This window comes from Saccopteryx leptura, chromosome 5 (genome assembly GCF_036850995.1).
Source record: "Saccopteryx leptura isolate mSacLep1 chromosome 5, mSacLep1_pri_phased_curated, whole genome shotgun sequence".
Classification (NCBI taxonomy): domain Eukaryota; kingdom Metazoa; phylum Chordata; class Mammalia; order Chiroptera; family Emballonuridae; genus Saccopteryx; species Saccopteryx leptura.
This window is the reverse complement of record NC_089507.1, coordinates 8967746-8986839: the sequence shown is the minus strand read 5'-3', so window position 1 is coordinate 8986839 and position 19094 is coordinate 8967746. Positions and strand designations below refer to the sequence as shown.

Genomic DNA, 19094 nt, shown 5'->3' with positions numbered 1-19094 from the left:
GTTTCTACCGCGGACCAGGCGCTGCGCAGACATGCGCGCTGCAGGCTGTAACGTGTAACTGCGGACAGAGAGGGTTTTGACTGGAGGAGCTGTGGTGGAGAAGAGGGCAAGAAGAAAAGCAAGAAAGAGGAAAAGATTTGCAGAAGAAGACGATTGGGATGAAGGTGTCAAGAAGAGGAAGCAGAAAGAGAGAAGGGAGAACGTGTGACGAGAAGGTGGTTATGGGAAGCGGGAAGGGACAGGTCGTGGAGAATGAAGGAACCGCTTGCGCAGAGAATGGGGCACAAAGAGGGAAGGGCTGAGGGCAGTGGGCGGGTGGGAAGAGGACGAAGGGCGGAGATCAGAAAAGGAGAAAAAGGTGGGAGAGGCTGGTTCTCCGTAGAAGAAACATGGGTGCTATGGATACTTAACTGGGACCCCCAACTCATACGTCGAAGCCCTAACCCTCAGTGGGACTGTATTTGGAGATAGGACTTTAAGGAGGAAGGTAATAAAGGTAAATGAGGTTATGAGGGTGGAGCCCTGTCCAATAAGACTGGTGTTCTTGTAAGAGAGAAAGAAATATCAGCTCCCTCTCTCACTCTCTCTCTCTTTCTCACTCACTCTCTCCCATGTCAACATGCAGGTGTAAGGTGGAAGCCATCTGCAAGCCAAGGAAGGGTTTCCACTAAGAACCAATCCCATTGGCACCTTGATCTTGGATTTACACCCTCTGAACAGTGAGAAAATACATTTCTGTTGATTAAACCATCCAGTCTATGGTATTATTCTGTTGTGGTGAATTAACATAAGGGGTATGAAGTGACCAAAATAGCTCAGGGGAATCATTGCTCACCACAACTTGCCATCTCTGGGGGAGTGGGCAGTATCAGACATTTTAAATTGCTTCCTCTCTGTGAACAGATACGAGGTCACCGGCTCCCTTGACAAGGGGATTATAGACTCATGTGCATCACTGTTAACTGATGGCGAGGCTTTGGGTCTCATTTGTAAAGTCGGGGTAAACACAGTACAAACTTTACAGGGGTGTTGGGAGGATTAAAGGAGGGTTTATCTACACACGTCCCTTCTGTGTAGAGAGGGTGCTCTATTAGCTATTGCTGTCAGTACCATGTGTGGCATGTTTATTTAGAACAGTTTTTGAAGGGCAAGTCTTTCGAGATTTCCCACACAGTGAGACAACCTGAACTCAGTGTTTCTAGATTATATGGGGTCTGACCATACGAATCACCGTTTCTGTGGGTGAAAGACAGTGCAAGTGTTTTTAAAGTAGGAACAGTTTACATAAAAATGCAGATGCATGGGTTTTGTTTTAAGGTCTGAAGGTCTGGCACTGCTGGGCTACCCTGCCCTGGGCACCTCCCACCGGAGTGACTGGTGACTGTCTGCTAGAGGTGGAGTGTGCTGCCCCAGGCCCCCAGGGTCTCAGCCATACACTCACTCACTGATGCCCAGTTCCTGCTGGTCCTACAGATGGAGGGAAACAGCCTCCAACTTAGTATTCTGCCTAGAGCCATGCTGATGTGCTGCTGAGGACGTACCCTGAGAAAGAGGGTTATTTTTTTTTGCAGGCAAGAGCATTAAACCAACAGTGTAGATTTGTGTTAGCTTGTCACTCTGCTCTGAGGCATCATGGAAACACTTCATCGGGGCTGATACTCTTTCCTTGATGTGTTGGCAACCACGTGCAAGTCCATTCCTTGAGTATCTATCTCTGTGCGTTCTTTTTTTCTTTTTGCTTGTACTTTTCTTTTTCATCACCTACTAGATGTCAACTTGTTCAGGGAGAGGAAATCCCCTAAAACAAAGAGGCCTGTGGAAATATTAACCAACCGACCAGGAATATCGGGCACTGAACAACAGCTGGCATATTGTATTTCACCTTCTAGCTTGCATATTTTTTCTTACATAATACCTCATTTAATACTTCCAATGGGTCTACTGGATTAGCTAGATAGTATTCCCATTTCAATGATGGACAGACTGAAGCTCAAAGAGTTCAAATAACTTGCCTATAATCATCCAACCAAGAAGGGGTAGGTCTGAAACTGGCATAAAAATAGATCATAACTCCAGAGTCTCCCCTCCTTTTAGGTAACTACGGAGGGAGGCAACACCACACTATGGGGGAAAACAGGCTTTGCTACAAGTATTTTAGAAAAAAAAAAATTATACCTTAGTTAGCCTTTTCATGAGATGAGTTTAGTAGTAAAGCTGATGCAAATTTAGCATTAAGGAAAATAAAGTATTTCAATCAGAGAGAACAATAGTTCCCCTGCAGTCTGGGTGGCAGACAAGAATAGATGAGGGGCGAGAACAGCTCGTGAAAACACCTGCCTCTCCCTGGACATCAGCATTTGAGCTCTACCCTCTTTCCTCCGAACTCAGGGCTGGGTTCAGACTCTCTCTCAGTGCAGGGTTTCATTAGCCATCCCAGGAGGCTGCCCTGGAGGGAGCAATAGGGGGGAGTCATCTGGAATCTGGTGTCCAGGTCTGATGCCCATTTCAAGGGGGCTATTCCTGAGGAACCACACAGTGTCCAGAGAAAAGTCCCCCTGTAAGTGCAGGGAGACCCTGCAGAGCTTTGGTCAGGAAATGGTGACAAGTCTTCAAGTATTTAAAACATCAGCAAAAAGAGGTGAACTTCTTGCAACTTTCGAAAACAGAACAAGGACCCACAGAGACATTAAAAGTGGCCAGATTCTGGTATACTAAAGAACATTCTGGTGACCAGCGGTGTTTTTAACGGAAGGGGCTGCCTTAGGAAATATGATGGATTTTGAACTCCTGACACTGAGGCTGAACGTGAGGTCTAGAGCGTAGCTCAGTCCTAAAGCCAGTTTGAATGCCATTCCGTCTCAGCCTCAGGGGCAAACTCAGAGATGATCAACAATTTCTGTGATTTAAGGGCCCAACATATAAATTGTCTTCAAGAAATGAGAATTTTTGTTAGGTCTCCACACTATAGTGGACTCATATAAAATTGCCATTTTTTTTTTTTTTGGTAATAAAGTGGTTGAAGATCAGTAATTTTATATAGTTCAACAAAATTCATACAATGGCAAAGGCGTGGACTTGGTTCTTTAACCCAGTGGTCCCCAGCCCCCAGGCCGCGGACCGGTACCAGTCCATGGGCCATTTGGTACCGCTCCGCAGAGAAAGAATAAATAACTTACATTATTTCCGTTTTATTTATATTTAAGTCTGAATGATGTTTTATTTTTAAAAAATGACCAGATTCCCTCTGTTACATCCGTCTAAAACTCACTCTTGATGCTTGTCTCGGTCACGTAATACATTTATCTGTCCCACCCTAAAGGCCGGTCCGTGAAAATATTTTCTGACATTAAACCGGTCCGTGGCCCAAAATAGGTTGGGGAGCACTGGCTTAACCCGTGTCGCACAGACGAGAGAGAGGCCCGAGAAATGGTGAGGCTTTCACTGTGCATAATAGGCATTGCGTTCTTCTGGGCTGAATTGTGTCTCCCCCAAAATTCATAGTGTAAGGACTTCAGAATGCGACTGTATTTTTTTTTTTTTTTACAGAGACAGAGAGAGAGAGTCAGAGAGAGGGATAGACAGGGACAGACAGACAGGAACAAAGAGATGAGAAGCATCAATCTTTAGTTTTTCATTGCGATACCTTAGTTGTTCATTGATTGCTTTCTCATATGTGCCTTGACCGCGGGCCTTCAGCAGACCGAGTAACCCCTTGCTCGAGCCAGCGACCTTGGGTCCAAGCTGGTGAGCTTTTTGTTCAAACCAGATGAGCCCGCGCTCAAGCTGGCGACCTTGGGGTCTCGAACCTGGGTACTCAGCATCCCAGTCCGATGCTCTATCCACTGCACCACCGCCTGGTCAGGCAGAATGCGACTGTACTTGAAGAGAAGGCCTTCAAAGGGGTGATAAAATTACAGTGAGGCTGCGAGAGTGGACCCTAATCCAACTGGACTGGTGTCCATATAAGAAGAGGGCATTCTGACACACAAAGAGAAGCCAGGGGTGCTCTACAAGGAGGAAGGACTGCGTGAGGACACAACAAGAAGGCCGCTATTTACATACAAGAAGGAGAGCCTTCAGAAGAACCAAAGCTTTGCCTGGAACCCAGGTACTCTTATTGATCCATGTCACCCCATTAAATTTAATACAGTATTCTAAATAAAATTAAATAAAAAATAAAGAACCAAATCAACCTATACCCTGGTCTTGGACTTCTAGCCTCCAGAGCTGTGAGAAAATTAATTTCTTTTATCTTGAAGCCAGCCAGTCTGTTGTACTTGGTATACACGGGTCTATGCGCGTACGGAGGGTGACTGTAGGGATGAAGGTGGACATGGAGGGCTACAAAGGAGCCAATTGTCAAAGTCCCCGGAAAAGCACGCCAGGGAATGTGGTCGGAATTGTGAAGGGAAAGGGAAGATGCTAACGGTCTGAGAGACTGACATAAACATCTACGATAAAAAGGGTTGGTAATCCCAATAAATGCAAAGAATCCCTTTACTAAGATTTTATTAATGTCCACTTCAATTTTAGAGTGGAATGGGATAAAAATTTCTTCATAGCAATTCTTTAAAAAAAAACTTAATGGTCCAAGAAAGAAAGCAAAATAGAAATCACTTAACCAATTTAAGAGAATAAACTGCTCTGGGGATGTCAGCAATTGGCAAAGCCACCAAGCTATGTCTTCACGACAGCTCTCAAATGTTGGTAGAGTACAGCTGGTAGGATGCACTTTAAGGCAACTGTGTAAGCCAGTGGTAGTCAACCTGGTCCCTACTACCCAGTAGTGGGTGTTCCAGCTTTCATGGTGGGCGGTAGCGGAGCAACCAAAGTATAAATAAAAAGATAGATTTAACTATAATAAGTTGTTTTATAAAGATTTCTTCTGCCAAACTTAGTGAAAATCCTACATAAAGTACTTGGTAAGTAATTATTATCATATGCTTTAACTTGCTATAACTCTGCTTTATAAATTTTATAAAGTAAAGTTACTTCCTTACTTTATAAATCACCATTACTGTGGAACCGGTGGGTGGTTAGAAAATTTTACTACTAACAGAGATATAAAAGTAGGTGGTAGGTATAAGAAGGTTGACGACCCCTGGTGTAAGCTATGCTTTGCTGTTATTGGTAGGAAAGTTTCTGAAACTGGAAATATATAATACCATTCTATAATTAGTCTTTCCTTCCTTAGGACTTGGAGGCAGAGACAGGCAAACGTGTTGGAGTTTGAGCTTTTGCCCAGCTCTGTGGCCCTGGACAAGTCACTTTACCTTGCTCTCATATTTCAAATAGGATTAAACCTCCCTCCCTGCTGCCTCCTAGATGAGTGATAAGACAGGATGATAAACCATCTTATAGGATTATTATGATATAAAGCAGAGTCACATTGCATTCATACTGGGGGAAAATAATCCCTATTTAAGACAAGATTTAATTAGAAATGGCAACTGGCGGCAAGTAGTCAAGAGCAGACCTCTGGACCAGGGGTCCCCAAACTTTTTACACAGGGGGCCAGTTCACTATCACTCAGACCGTTGGAGGGCTGGACTATAAAAAAAACTATGAACAAATCCCTATGCACAATGCACATATCTTATTTTAAAGTAAAAAAAAAAAAAGGGAACAAATACAATATTTAAAATAAAGAACAAGTAAATTTAAATCAACAAACTGACCAGTATTTCAATGGGAACTATGGACCTGCTTTTGGCTAATGAGATGGTCAATGTGCTCCTCTCACTGACCACCAATGAAAGAGGTGCCCCTTCCAGAAGTGCGTCGGGGGCTGGATAAATGGCCTCAGGGGGCTGCATGTGGCCTGCGGGCCGTAGTTTGGGGACCCCTGCTCTCTAGACTGTTATGTGGAAAATAAGGAATTCTTACAGGGTCCATACTGGCAGGGTAGAAAGGGGCCACGATGCGTTTAAATACATGCTCCATCTCTTAGTTCTTGTAAGACCTTAAGTAAGCTACTCACTGCTGTTCATCAGAGAAGAGGGGCCATGAACACAGTGTATGTAAAGTGTCCGCATGTGCTCGGTGCCTAATAAAAAGACTCAAACTCATTGTAAGAACAACTCCTCTAGCGGCCAACTGAGCACCTGTGCAGGGGCCATTCCATCATTACTGGGGCCCACATTTCCCTGACGACTACTGAACGCCTGGTGGGTGTGTGACAGAATAACTGTGTGTTCTTCACCCCCAACTCGCTCCAGGACTGCTGCCTCATCCCTGTGTACGTGTCTCAGGGTTGTGCAGAACAGGAAGCGGAAGTTTCTTGAGACCATGTTTTCTTTCTTTCTGCAAGTCTGAGTCCATGGGTATAAGCTGGAAGAGGGGCGTTAGGAGGCCAGTCTCCCCAGATCAGGAGAGCCCACAGACATCAGGGACAGGCAGTTTATAAGAATGGGCACGGCTGCTGTGCAGGAAGACCTCCCTGGTGTTAGAGGTGACCGGGGGCGGGGTGGGGGGCGGGGTGGGGGGGTAGGAGACTGACACTTTCTAAAACTGAAGCTCCTACAGACGTGGACTCTAGGAATCAGATTCAAGTTAAATAAACGAAAATGAAGAAATATGACATTTCTTACAAACCTGTGTTTTTAGATCGATTGACACTTGCTAGAGTTGTAAGGCATTGGAGAACCTAAAGATGAATTCATTTCTGCTCAGTAGAAGCTTCCCACTTATTTAGGGGCTGGACCAGGTTGTAGGACACCTAACGAAGAGCCATCGGCCAGTGCCTGGCCGGACCCCAGGGCAGTGCGGCGTGCACGGCAGCGAGACTGCTCGGTCACAAGGCGCGGACAGCTGAGTCTTGCAAAAGGCCGACAGGCAGGACGATGGATAAGAGCTTCTCCTGAAGGGGTATATTAATACACACTCTCCCGGTCACTGCATGCCAGTACCACACAACATAATCGCCATGGCTGTAACCTCGTAACATTTCCTAGACCCTAATGTTCTCTTGGAAATGTGCCTGCTTGATGTGGACGAGGAGTCCAGAAACCGGCGATAGAAGAAGGAACTGTGGAGTTAAGGTTTGCAGTCAAGCGCTCAGAGGTTTCTCTTCATGCAGTCTGAGAGCGGAGAAGGGCCCCAGAGGTCAGCTAGCTCCTCCGGTCCGTCCATCCCCCCAACCCTCCTGTGTCACAAGGTCTTGTCAGACTTCACAAGGCCTCAAGGTTGTTATTTGTAAAAGCACTGTGATGGTCAAGGCCTTGGTGTAGCGGGTTTAGACTGGGCCCAGTGTCCATCTCTACCCCTTAACTACCATGCGAACAACAGCTGCTTTTACCTCTTCTTGGACAAATATGGTTTCCGAACTGGAGGTTTAATCTCTGCCCCTTCTATACTCTGATGACTCATCTTAAATCATTATTCTAAAGATAAGGGAGTTAACTGTCTTGTTTTCAAACTTTTAATTACTTTTACTCCATTAAAAAAAAAAATCCAAACTTTGTGGTTTGGCATTCAAGGCTTTCTCATGACTCGATTCCAACCAAGTCCTTTTCTGTTTGCCAACCGAGTCTTCTGAGCCCACTTCCCTTCGCTCTCTGTGCCTGCACAGCCTTCTGCCGAGAAAGCTCTCCCACTCCTGCCCGCACTGGCCTCCTTCAGGGCTCTCCTAATACGCTTCTTGCCGCCTGCAATGCCCCTCCCCTCCCCCCGACCCTCACATCCTCCACGGCCAGACTGCACGGTGCGGCCTCTGCAGAGTCTTCCCTGAGCAGCAGCGGGGCCTGCACTTGAGATCAGACCCTGCTACTTACTTCTGGGAAGACTGTAGATCAGTGGTCCCCAACCCCCGGGCCGCGGACCAGTACCGGTCCGTGGGCCATTTGGAACTGGTCTGCAGAGAAAGAATAAATAACTTACATTATTTCCATTTTATTTATATTTAAGTCTGAACGATGTTTTATTTTTTAAAAATGACCAGATCCCCTCTGTTACATCTGTCTAAGACAGGGGTCCCCAAACTACGGCCCGCGGGCCGCACGTGGCCCGCTGAGGCCATTTATCCGGCCCCCGCCGCACTTCTAGAAGGGGCACCTCTTTCATTCGTGGTCAGTGAGAGGAGCATAGTTCCCATTGAAATACTGGTCAGTTTGTTGATTTAAATTTACTTGTTCTTTATTTTAAATATTGTATTTGTTCCCGTTTTATTTTTTTTTACTTTAAAATAAGATATGTGCAGTGTGCATAAGGATTTGTTCATAGTTTTTTTTTAGTCCGGCCCTCCAACGGTCTGAGGGACAGTGAACTGGCCCCCTGTGTAAAAAGTTTGGGGACCCCTGGTCTAAGACTCACTCTTGACGCTTGTTTCGGTCACGTGATACATTTATCCATCCCACCCTAAAGGCCGGTCCGTGAAAACATTTTCTGACATTAAACCGGTCCGTGGCCCAAAAAGGGTTGGGGACCACACTGCTTTAGGTGGTTACTGAATTTCTCTGGGGCTGAGTTCTTCTCATCTGTGCAGTGGGCAAGCGAATACCGACCCTGGAGCCTTACACGGTGCACACGGGCTCGTCACACTGTGAGGCCCTCACACAGCTCCTCCTGCATGTTCAACACCGAAGAATGCCCCGCGTTGCTCTGGTTTGTCCAGGCACCTGAGCCGTCCTTCTCTCTGCATTCACGCTCACTTTCAGCCTCTCCTAGGTTCGTGGTTGTGCATCTGATTTCGCACTTGCCGTGTTGAAACACTTGTTTTACTTTTCCCATTGGATCAATAACTCATCCAGGGGTGGGATGGTGTTTTATCGCAGCTGGTGTCCTTGGCAGTGCCGCCTGGGCCTCAGACCCCTAGGCCACAGGCAAAGAGACTGACCAGCCGGGCATGAAATGGCTAACAGGAATTCACTTTGTTCTTACTTTGCCTTCTAAAAATTGACAGTATTAAAAAAAATAAAATAAAGAGTTAATTTTCTTAGGTACGAGAAGCCCAGTTGTTGGGCTTGTGTTTCATGGAAACACGGGAAGTCAATCCTGAAGTGGCTGGCGGAGATTGATAAACTGTGGCTAAGACTTGGCAAATGCCACGCACGTGAAGGCCATGTGGCCTGAGCTCACAGGGCCACGTCAACACCACCATTTTCTACACGCATTCCACATTCCATGGTTTATGTGACACTCCTTGGGAAAAAAAATGGCTTCCTGTTCTAATGAGTTTGGAAACCATCAGATTCTAATGACCGACCCACTCATGGAGAAACAAAAGACACATTCTGAAAGGACAGTATGTGAAAATAGGTCACTTTCTAGCGTGTGTGGTGACCACAAAGCTTTGATTATTGGTGACCCCTGTGAGGTTACTGAGATAAATTTGAGCATCTTAGTCTCTGGGCTACAGTTTTCTCAAATTCTCCAAGTAAAGATTACAGTAGAATCCCATGGATCATAACACCGTATCCTTAAAAGGTAATGAGTTTTAAATGAAACTATTCAAATAAAGCACTTAGAATAATGTTTGACGTAAAATGAGTGTTCAATAAATGTTATACATTAATATGTTTTTATTAGTAGAAAGAAATGCAAATGGAATATTCAAAAAATAAAGTTAAAAAGACACAAAAATGTGTAAAAGCCCTGCATGAAGGAGCCAGCATTTAACAGCTAACGAGAGCTCACGTTCATTGAGCTCTTAGGCCAGACCCTCTGAGAGCAGACACTGCATGAAATCCTAGTTTAATCCTCCAGATGTCCCTGTAGGAACAGATACAACGGTTTTCCTCATTCAACAGAGGAAGAAACTGATGCTTCAATGGGTCTGAGTTTGCGGGGCCGTTAAAGAAGGAGCGGAGCTGCATTTGAAGTCAGATGTTTGTGACCCCAGAGCCTGCGTTCTGGTCCCTGCGGTGCACAGCCGTCCACGTTGGTTATCCTCTTATTAATAACTCACGACACTGGGGTTCCGTGGGATGCACTTTGGGACAGAGAGCCTTGCTGCCCCCAGTCTGCTGTCTTCCCACTTCTGTGCCTTTGCACGCTGGCCTCTGCCTGGACTCCTCTCTAGCCCCTGTTGCCTTTCTCATGATACCTGCATCTTCCTCCAAGGCCTAGTTTACATGCAACTCTAGGAAGGCTTTCTTCATCAGGCTGATGGCCAACGCCCCTCTCTATGCTGTTCCCCGTAGCGTGGGTGTTTGGTGTCTCCATCAAGGGCTGTGTACCGAGAACCTCCGCAGTTTCTGGCACACAGTGGACCCTCAGTTCAGGGGTGGAGAGCATCCCTCTTCTCGTCTAACTCAGATTTCATTCCCGAGCGTGTCAGGTTGTGCTTCCCAGACGTGGGCTGTGCGACCCGGGCTCGGCCTGGTTTAGATTCAGATCCTTTTCAGGTTCAGACAGCATGGCTCCCACACTCGCTGGCAGCTTGTTAGTTAACCCTGCCTCCCTCCATCCTCTCTCCCAGCCTCGCGGAGGTGAACAGACACGATTAGGCCACATTGGGCCTCTCATCACCGTTCCTTTGGGGGACAACCGGGACCTGTCCTTTCCAGGGTGCTGTCCAGGTTTGATTACAAAGCCCCCCTGGTGGCTGTGCTTCAGATGAGTTAGCTGGCTTGGGCTTCATTAGCAACTCTAATTGCTTTTTGTTTTTGTCCCTATTGGGGCCTCCTCGAGGCCTGGAGGCGGGGCCTGGCGGGTCTGGTTTCCGGAGGTGCCGCCAGCCTCCATGGGAACCTGGGGCGGAAAGTCCTCGCTCCGCTTCCCAGCGGTCACGTCATGCCACACTGCGCTTTCCCGGCCGCACCCGTCCCGGGGGTGCACTCAGGCGCCACGTAACCGCTGGCCCTGCCGGCCCTCCAGCTGCCTGCGGTGAGGTCATGGGGTGGGGTCCCCGAGACCCTCTCCAAATAGAGTGGGGGCTTCGCCCACAGACCTGGGAATGGCCGAGGGGGTGAGAAGAAAGAGAGGATAACACCCTCCCACATCCAGCGCACTGTGCGGGCCGCGGGAGGAGAAGGAGAGAGAGAAAAGAGAGAGACGAGGAGAGCGGAGCTGGCAGCCACGCTCCCTCCTTCCCTCCATTAACAAGGTTGGACGGAGGAAGGAACTAACAGTTTCTCTTGACCACGCTGCCATGAGCTGATTGAGTTGCTTTCTCCCTGTTCCACAATAGCGCCCATCCTGTAATCTTCATCTCTTTCCTGTCTCTGAGGCCACGAAAGCCAGGGGAAGCCACAGTAACCCCCTTATGTAATCAGGATTTGACGCAGAAAGAAAAAGTATCCGAGACACAGAGCAGCAGTTGGCACACGCGGCAAAGACAAGTAGAGCCCTGCTCAACCCAAGCCCCGTGCCTCCCCCCCGGGGTGGCACCCCACACTCAGACCTAACTGCAGTGTTGGCCAGTGTCTCCGGATGGCTGGGTTTTGCAGACTGAAATTGCTTAGATGTCTCCAACCACTCAAAACGCCGGGCCAGACCCACAGAGCTCTTTCCTTTCTGCCCGGGCGTGTAAATGCGCCCGTGGAGGAGTGAGCGTGGGTCTCTGCTCACTCGCAGCTTGCTGCAGGAATGTGCAGACCTCCACAAATATCTAGTGTTTTTTTTTGCACCTGGAAGTCTGCCTCAGAAAGATGGGAACACTGATAACAGACATTTTTCAGGGAAAGTGGAAGAATACATCACGCATTATATGTGCCCTTCCTCCTGTAACCACAAGAAACTTCTCCGATGGCCAGCGTGCAGAAACACAAAGGGTGCTCTAGCCTCTCCGTCCCCTACCTGGTTCCGAAGCACAGCGGGGACGACAAGCCACCCGCCTCATGCGGAGAACAACCTTGTCAGTCAACTGAGACTTGAATTAACAAACTGAGGGCTTGAACTTCTTTCCTCCCATCTCAGGACATAATGACTATAACCCCCTCCCTGTGGTTACCAAGGAAAAGCCCAATGATTTATTTAACTTAAAAAAAACAACAACCACATTCTGCAAAAGAAGTTTATAAGAAGTCATAATAACCATATTTAAGAGAATTTTTGGAATGTTATTAAAAACTGTCCATGGGAAAGATTTCCGAGTTAATAGAAAGATCACAGCTCCGGAAGCTGAATTACATATAACAGAATAAGAAGCCGCAGACACTCTGACCGTGGCAATATGTTAGCCCGTCGCCACGTTAGTGAACGCCAGGCGCATTGGAACGGAGACTGTGAAGACCCGCACACAAAGGGCATTTTCCGTACAGCCAGGAGATCCTTCACAGAGGTCTGCGCCTCACGCAGAATAGAAAGTACGAGGAAGGACCACCACCGAGTTCCCCAACCTCCCATTTACCATTTGTTGATATACTTTCTGCAAGTTCCTCATTTTTTTTTACAAGTAGCTGTCTTGAGTTCCTTTAGTATATTTATATATATAGATGAATTCAATTATAAATATCATATATATATGATATATATATATATATATGAATTCAAACAGGAGGTTAAACAGAGAAATACAGCAGCAGTGGAAATGGTAGCTTACCTTTTCTAGGCATCGCCAATATCACGCTTTCCCCCAAAACATGAGGCTTTCTGGCTTCGGTTGTCCCATGAAGTTAGACACCGTGAGAAAAAAAAATGTAAAGCAGAAATAAAAGTTTATTCTTCAAAGCTTCTTCAAAACAGTGTGAAGAATAACGTGATGAAAAAGGAAGCCCCGGTCTGAGCACGGGAACGCATTTGAAGCTCGGAGCTCATGCTGTTGTGTGAGGCTTTGCAACTGTCTTCCTCCGTTTAAACAACCTCCTGCTCCTCCCAGGCACTTGCCAACTCCTATAATTTAAAGCAACTGCGATCCTTCCCATAATACTCACATTTCAAAGAGCTCAATATACACTCTCGTTAGAAATGAGCAGGAGCGGGTGACTTTCTTCCACAAACCCCAGGCTGAGGCCAGGGAGAGGCAAAGGTTTCAGGTGTCTGAATGCTCCGTCTGCCTCTCTTATCCGGGGAGCAGCTCGCCGTGTTCCTTCAAGTTGCTTTCACCTTTTCAAGGGGTGCCTGCCTTGAGAGCGAATGGCATTACTTTCCTGGGAGTAAATCGTGTATATAGGAAAGTTTACGTCCCAGCATAGGGGACAGGGATGCTAGGGCAGTTGTGTTTGCACAACACTTAGAAAACACAGTGACCTCCAGGCAGTTCTTCCCTCTCTGTTTCAAAACTTAAAATTCGTGTACATGACACTTTTACAAAAGGGGGAAAACACCTAAGATGATATTGTTTGCATTGGTTTTAGTTTAACCTTCATCCTGTTTCAAAATCATCCTCTCCAGGAGGGTTACAGAATAATGCTTTGCAGTCCGTCCGTGTAGCTGAATACATCTCCTGACATTTAGTCTGTAACTGATGTTACCAATTTTACTATTTTCATCTCTCTTCCCCAACTGCTATTAATCTCTCCTCATTAATCTCTCCTCTCTCCCTCTCTCTCTCTCTCTCTCTCTCTCTCTCTCTCTCTCTCTCACACACACACACACACACACACACACACACATGTGAATTCAAATTATAGCCAACTTAAAGTGTGATCAACTGAAAATGGTGATTTAAATTTTGTTTCATATTATAGCTTTTACACCATTTTTCAGTTCCGGTTTCCATGCAGCACTATTCTGCGTCGGTCTCCGATGCACAGCAGACGATCGCGTACTGTGCAGTGTGGTCCCCGGCAACTGAAGCCCTCACCGGGCCCCTACGTAGTCACTATGGTATTCTTGACTATGTTCCCTATGCTGCAGTTTACATCTCTGGGGTTATTCTGTAACTACCAATGTGTATTTCTTAATTTCTCCTCCTTTTTAACCCATTCCTTCACCCTCCTCCTCTCTGTCAAACGTTAGTCTGTTCTCTGTATTTATGAGTTTGTTTCTGCTTTCTTTATTTTGTTCTTTAGTTTCCACACAGAAGTGAAATCATATGGCACTTACCTTTCTACATCTTAAAAACAGGGATTGTTCAGTACCTGATAAATAATCAGTACTCAATAATACTTACTAAACAAATAAAACATTGCATAGGTTCAGGCCAATCAACAGTTTTGACAATCTTGGTTTGCACATATGTTCCCAGAAGGCAAGGTTAATGTGTCCAAGCTTGTACAGAGCGTAAAGGTGGGACAGTGTGTGTCTTTGCTAGATTTAATGAATGGTTATGATATACTGAAACACTTTAAATGACTATAGGAAACATTCAATAAATAAATAAAACTGTTTGCTAGAGAAAAGAAATGTCTACATAGGCAGGCACAATCTATTCAATATGCTCCCTGTGTAAACTTATGCAAACAAATTACAGCACAAATGTCTCATTTATTATTTAAAAAGTTATAGATCATTTTACACTTGTTTTTTTTTTTTGTGACAGAGACAGAGACAGATAGGGACAGACAGACAGGAAGGGAGAGAGATGAGAAGCATCAATTCTTCATTGCGGCACCTTAGCTGTTCATTGACTGCTTTCTCATATGTACCTTGACTGGGGGGCTACAGCAGACCGAGTGACCCCTTGCTCGAGCCAGCGACCTTGGGTCCAAGCTGGTGAGCCTGCACTCAAGTTGGTGACCTCGGGGGTCTCGAACCTGGATCCTCCGCATCCCAGTCCAATGCTCTGTCCACTGTGCCACCGCCTGGTCAGGCTCCACTATGTTTTTTGAGTCATCCAGAGTCACTGTTATTCTATGGGTCGAGGCTAGCACCTCTGACTGAAATAGTGCAAAGAGAGAAAGACTCTTAGACTACAGGGAAAGGTCAGGCTTCAGACTGTCTTTGTTAGAAAAGCAGAGAAAAAGGTGGAGTCTACTTTTGCTCTGGCTTCCACTGCGGAGAGACCTCTGGAGACACAAACTCCATGTACTGTCCTGGACCTGAATCCACCGCACTCCAGTTACGGGCCTTCCAATGTGGAGCTTAATTTCTTTTAAGTGTTTGTTTCTTTAGTATTGAGATATTAAATGCAAGTATGTCAAAACAACTCATTTGCATATATATGTATATTTATAAAATGCTGCACTTATCCAACACATGTTAATAAGCACCTCATTGTGTATCTGGTACTTTGCAAGACATGTTTACGAGTCGCTGTGTTGAGCACTGTGGTGACCCCAGAGTCCGCAGTGGACTTGGCAGGCTGCTCGAAGCCCGAGTCGCTGGCACTGGCCTAACAGAGGTGAGTGGCACGGAAGCTGGTACCAGAGGCTGGAAAGGTGAAATGCGGTGCTTTGCGATGATGAGACATTTGATGAAACTGTCACCTGTGACCATTTGGAAGGCCACCTGTGTGTGCCAAATAACCTTGCAAGTCCAGGAGAGGAGGATGGGGCAGGGCCAGTCGTGTGCATTGGTTACTACTGACAGCATTTGACACGGTTTTTCAAGAACGAGATGGGCCCACAAAAGGAATGTCTAAATTACAAACAGAAATAAAAGGGAAGAGACAGATAGTACATAAATTTGATGGTTTGCAGAAGCCTACTGATTTTTGGCAGGATTTAGATTGCTAAAAGAACTATGAGCTTGTACTGAAAATGTCTTTCCAGACTGAAAATAGCTGCTTCCTCTAGAAGGAAGTGGACTGTTGGCTGCCCGAGAAGCCAGATCCTCAACACACATCTCAGAGGTAGGCAGGGTGGGGGGCTGTCAGAAGGAGGAACTGGTGGCCACAGAGACGCTGGATGAGGGAGTTTCCCAGAGAGCACAGCAAGGCTTCAGCCAGACCTCCTCCTCCCACCAGGAGGAGCGCCTCCCTTGTGTCTACCTGGCCGCTTGCAGCATCAATAACGGCTGCTGCGCATCCTCCGTTCTTTCTTTACATTTTCTGAATGAACATTTTTATTGTGGTTATCTTCTCACTGTTCCACCATTTGTACTGTGTGTGTGCATGAGTGTGCGAGAGAGAGAGAGAGAGACAGAGAGAGAGAGAGAGAGAGAGAGAGAGAGAGAGAGAGAGAATGAGAACTTGTCCTTTGCTTTATAGATTAAATTCCTTTTAGTTCCTAGGTCACTGGATCAAGAGATGCCACAACCAGACTCACAATGGGAACATCATTTGACCCAGAGATCCTGGCCTCTGAGCTGCTTGCAGCGACCAGATGGAATTTGACATTGTTTTCTTTGGGGAGGAATAACTGTGTTCTGTGTTTAGAAAGAGGGAAAGAGGTAGATATTTGGTGGCTAGAAGGCTAAACTATATAACAGGTGCTTTTTTAGTGTTTACCGATGTCTACATACTCCCCACCATTTTCCAGCCTCCCTTACAGTTCAGTTGACCATGTGACTGATTTCTGGCCAATGGGATGCGAACAGAAGTTACATAGGGTTAATTCTGCACTGAGGCAGGGAGGAACTGGTATACCCACCTCACATGTTTTTCTCTCTCCCCCATCCATGTGGCAGGAAGCTGGCGCCCCATCATAGAAGGAACTGTGGACCCTGAGGCAGCCCTTAGACATTACCGAAAAACATACAAACCCATACTGTGTTCCCCCACTGTGTTTGGGGAGTATATTTGTCACCGATAGCTAATGTCAATTACTCTAATACAGATAGCTACCTTACAAGATTCTTGGAAGATTAAATTATATGTAAAGAATGCAGAACAGGCCTGACACAAGTGCTCAAAAATGGTAGTTATTTTTATATTAACTATAAATTCCCACTTTTTTTTTTTTTTTTTTTGCTCTAGCAAAACTAATCTAGCTGAATGCCCGTTACGAGTACTTCTATAAATTTAAGGTTTATAAATTGTGCGCTAATGGGCCAAGTAAATTGGAAGCCATGGAAGAAAACAGATGTAGAAAGCAATGTTTATTACCCAACTGTAAAAATAAAAGCATTTATTAAGAAAATTGTCCAATGTGTACTATCAGATTTTATAAGCAACCGGCAAAGCAGGGGTAAGGGAAGTTATGAACGTCAAGATACAAATGAAGTATTCTCCATAGTATTGAACTATTATAAACTTCACTTACCCAAACATTTGCTTTCATGTGTCAACATAAGAAGGTCATGGTCCTGACATTGACTGTCCCAGGCTGCTCTTCAGTACAAACGGGGTGAGAGCATCTCATTAATGCTACTTGAACACTGGTGTTTCTAAAACCTGCCCTCCTGACTCAGACCGTGTGTTTTTCCTGCTGGCTTTGAACCGCTCTGAGAGGTACGGCAAGTTCTAGCCCACACGTGTTGTTTCTACCTCAGCTATTTCGAGCACTTCCCACTAGAAATGTGGCTGCTTTCCTCCCACAAACTCCTGATGAAGGATCAGATCCTCCTCTCATCAGCCATTTTCAAGCAACAATTACAACACTGGGGAACAATTTTTTTTTTCATTTTCTGTTGCATGAGGTTTTAGAACTGTTTCTATATATTTCTGCATCGCTGATTCCAAACCTGAAATCTGTTTTTTGGTGCATGCTCTAGTTTTTATGCAATTTTAATTTCTTTTTGTTATAGTTAATAGCATGAATCGGTTTTTAAATTGGAGTTAAAGAGCAACGACTTTTTTTTTTTTTTTTTTTTTATATAATTTTATTTTTTTAATGGGGTGACATCAATAAATCAGGATACATATATTCAAAGATAACAAGTCCAGGTTATCTTGTCGTTCAATTATGTTGCATACCCACCACCCAAAGTCAGATTGTCCTCTGTCACCTTCTATCTTGTTTTCTTTGTGCCCCTCCCCACCCCCTATCCCTCTCCCATTCCCCCCTCCCCCCCGTAACCACCACACTCTTATAAATGTCTCTTAGTTTCACTATTATGTCCCACCTACGTATGGAATAATACAGTTCCTGTTTTTTTCTGATTTACTTATTTCGCTTCGTATCATGTTATCAAGATCCCACCATTTGAGCAACGACTCTTGGATTGAACATAACCACAAGGCAATTAATGTTTTACAAACTTTACTTTTACATAATTGTAGTTGGTTTTAAATGTAAAATATTATTATCTGATAAAAACACCCTCTTATTTTGTTTTAAGATTGAATCATGGCTTCTTTGAGTAGGTGTAAATGTAAGAATAGTCCTGACACCTTCTGTTATATATGTGGCTTACACACTTCAATGTCAAAGGCGCAATATTTCATCATTTGTGACACGTGCATATATTGCCTATTTTCAAGTTCCCCTTGGTGATCAAGACAAGAATTGGGCCCCTCATATTGTGTGTCATAATTGTGAGGAAATGCTTCATGACTGGACAAAAGGAAAACACAAAGGAATGCCTTTTGGTATTCCCATGGTTTGGCGTGAACCTAAGGACCACAGCAGTGACTGTTATTTCTGTCTGATCCTTACAAAGGGCATCGGCAAGAAAAAATGGCATATGATCACATATCCTAATATTCCTTGAGCAATACGACCTATCCCACACTCTGAGACACTCCTGGTTCCAGTTTTCAATGGTTTTAGTTCTTCTAAGCATGAAGAAAGTGAACATGGTGATCAAGTAAGTGTATTTTGATAAGATGCATGAGTAAATAGTTGTAGAATTTGAAGGGTCTTCTTCTGATGCCAAGCAGTCATTAACCCCTCAGCAGTTTAGCCAACCCAAATTGAATGACTTAGTAAGAGATTTGGGCCTATCAAAGAAAGCAGCTAAGGTATTAGCCTCCAGGCTTCATGAAAAGAATGTACTTCACCAATCAGCTAATGTATCCCATTTCAGGAAGTGTGAACAAATTTTTGTGGACTTTTTTTCCAAAGACAAACACTTTGTTTACTGTCATAATATCAGTAGTCTTCTCAGCCAGCTAGGTGTTACCACTTACAGTCCAACAGAATGGCAGCTATTTCTTGACAGCTCTAAATGAAGTCAGAAATGTGTTCTCCTACACAATAGGAATGTTTATGCAGCGGTTCCAATTGGTTATTCAACTCATCTGCGAGAATATTATAATGACATAAAAATTGTCTTCGACTTTCTGAAGTATGAGGAGCATAACTGGATCATTTGTGTGGATCGTAAAATGGAAAATTTCCTGCTAGGAAAACAGAGAGGTTTCACGAAGTATCCTTGCTTTCTGTGTTTGTGGGACGAGCTCGGGAGAAACACTGGACACAGAAGGAGTGGCCGAAACGTGAAGCTCTGGA

General features: G+C 45.2%; 1 protein-coding gene across 1 annotated transcript in view; it reads right to left on the bottom strand.

Moving 5' to 3' along the window:
* The window catches only part of C1QTNF7 (C1q and TNF related 7), a 98727-nt gene extending 86049 nt beyond the window's left edge, over positions 1-12678 (bottom strand). The window contains exon 1 of the mRNA XM_066384838.1: positions 12482-12678. Within this exon, the coding sequence (XP_066240935.1) occupies positions 12482-12494 (13 nt within the window). The 5' untranslated portion in view covers positions 12495-12678. The remainder of the gene's footprint in view (positions 1-12481) is intronic.
* Between the last annotated feature and the right edge of the window lie 6416 nt (positions 12679-19094).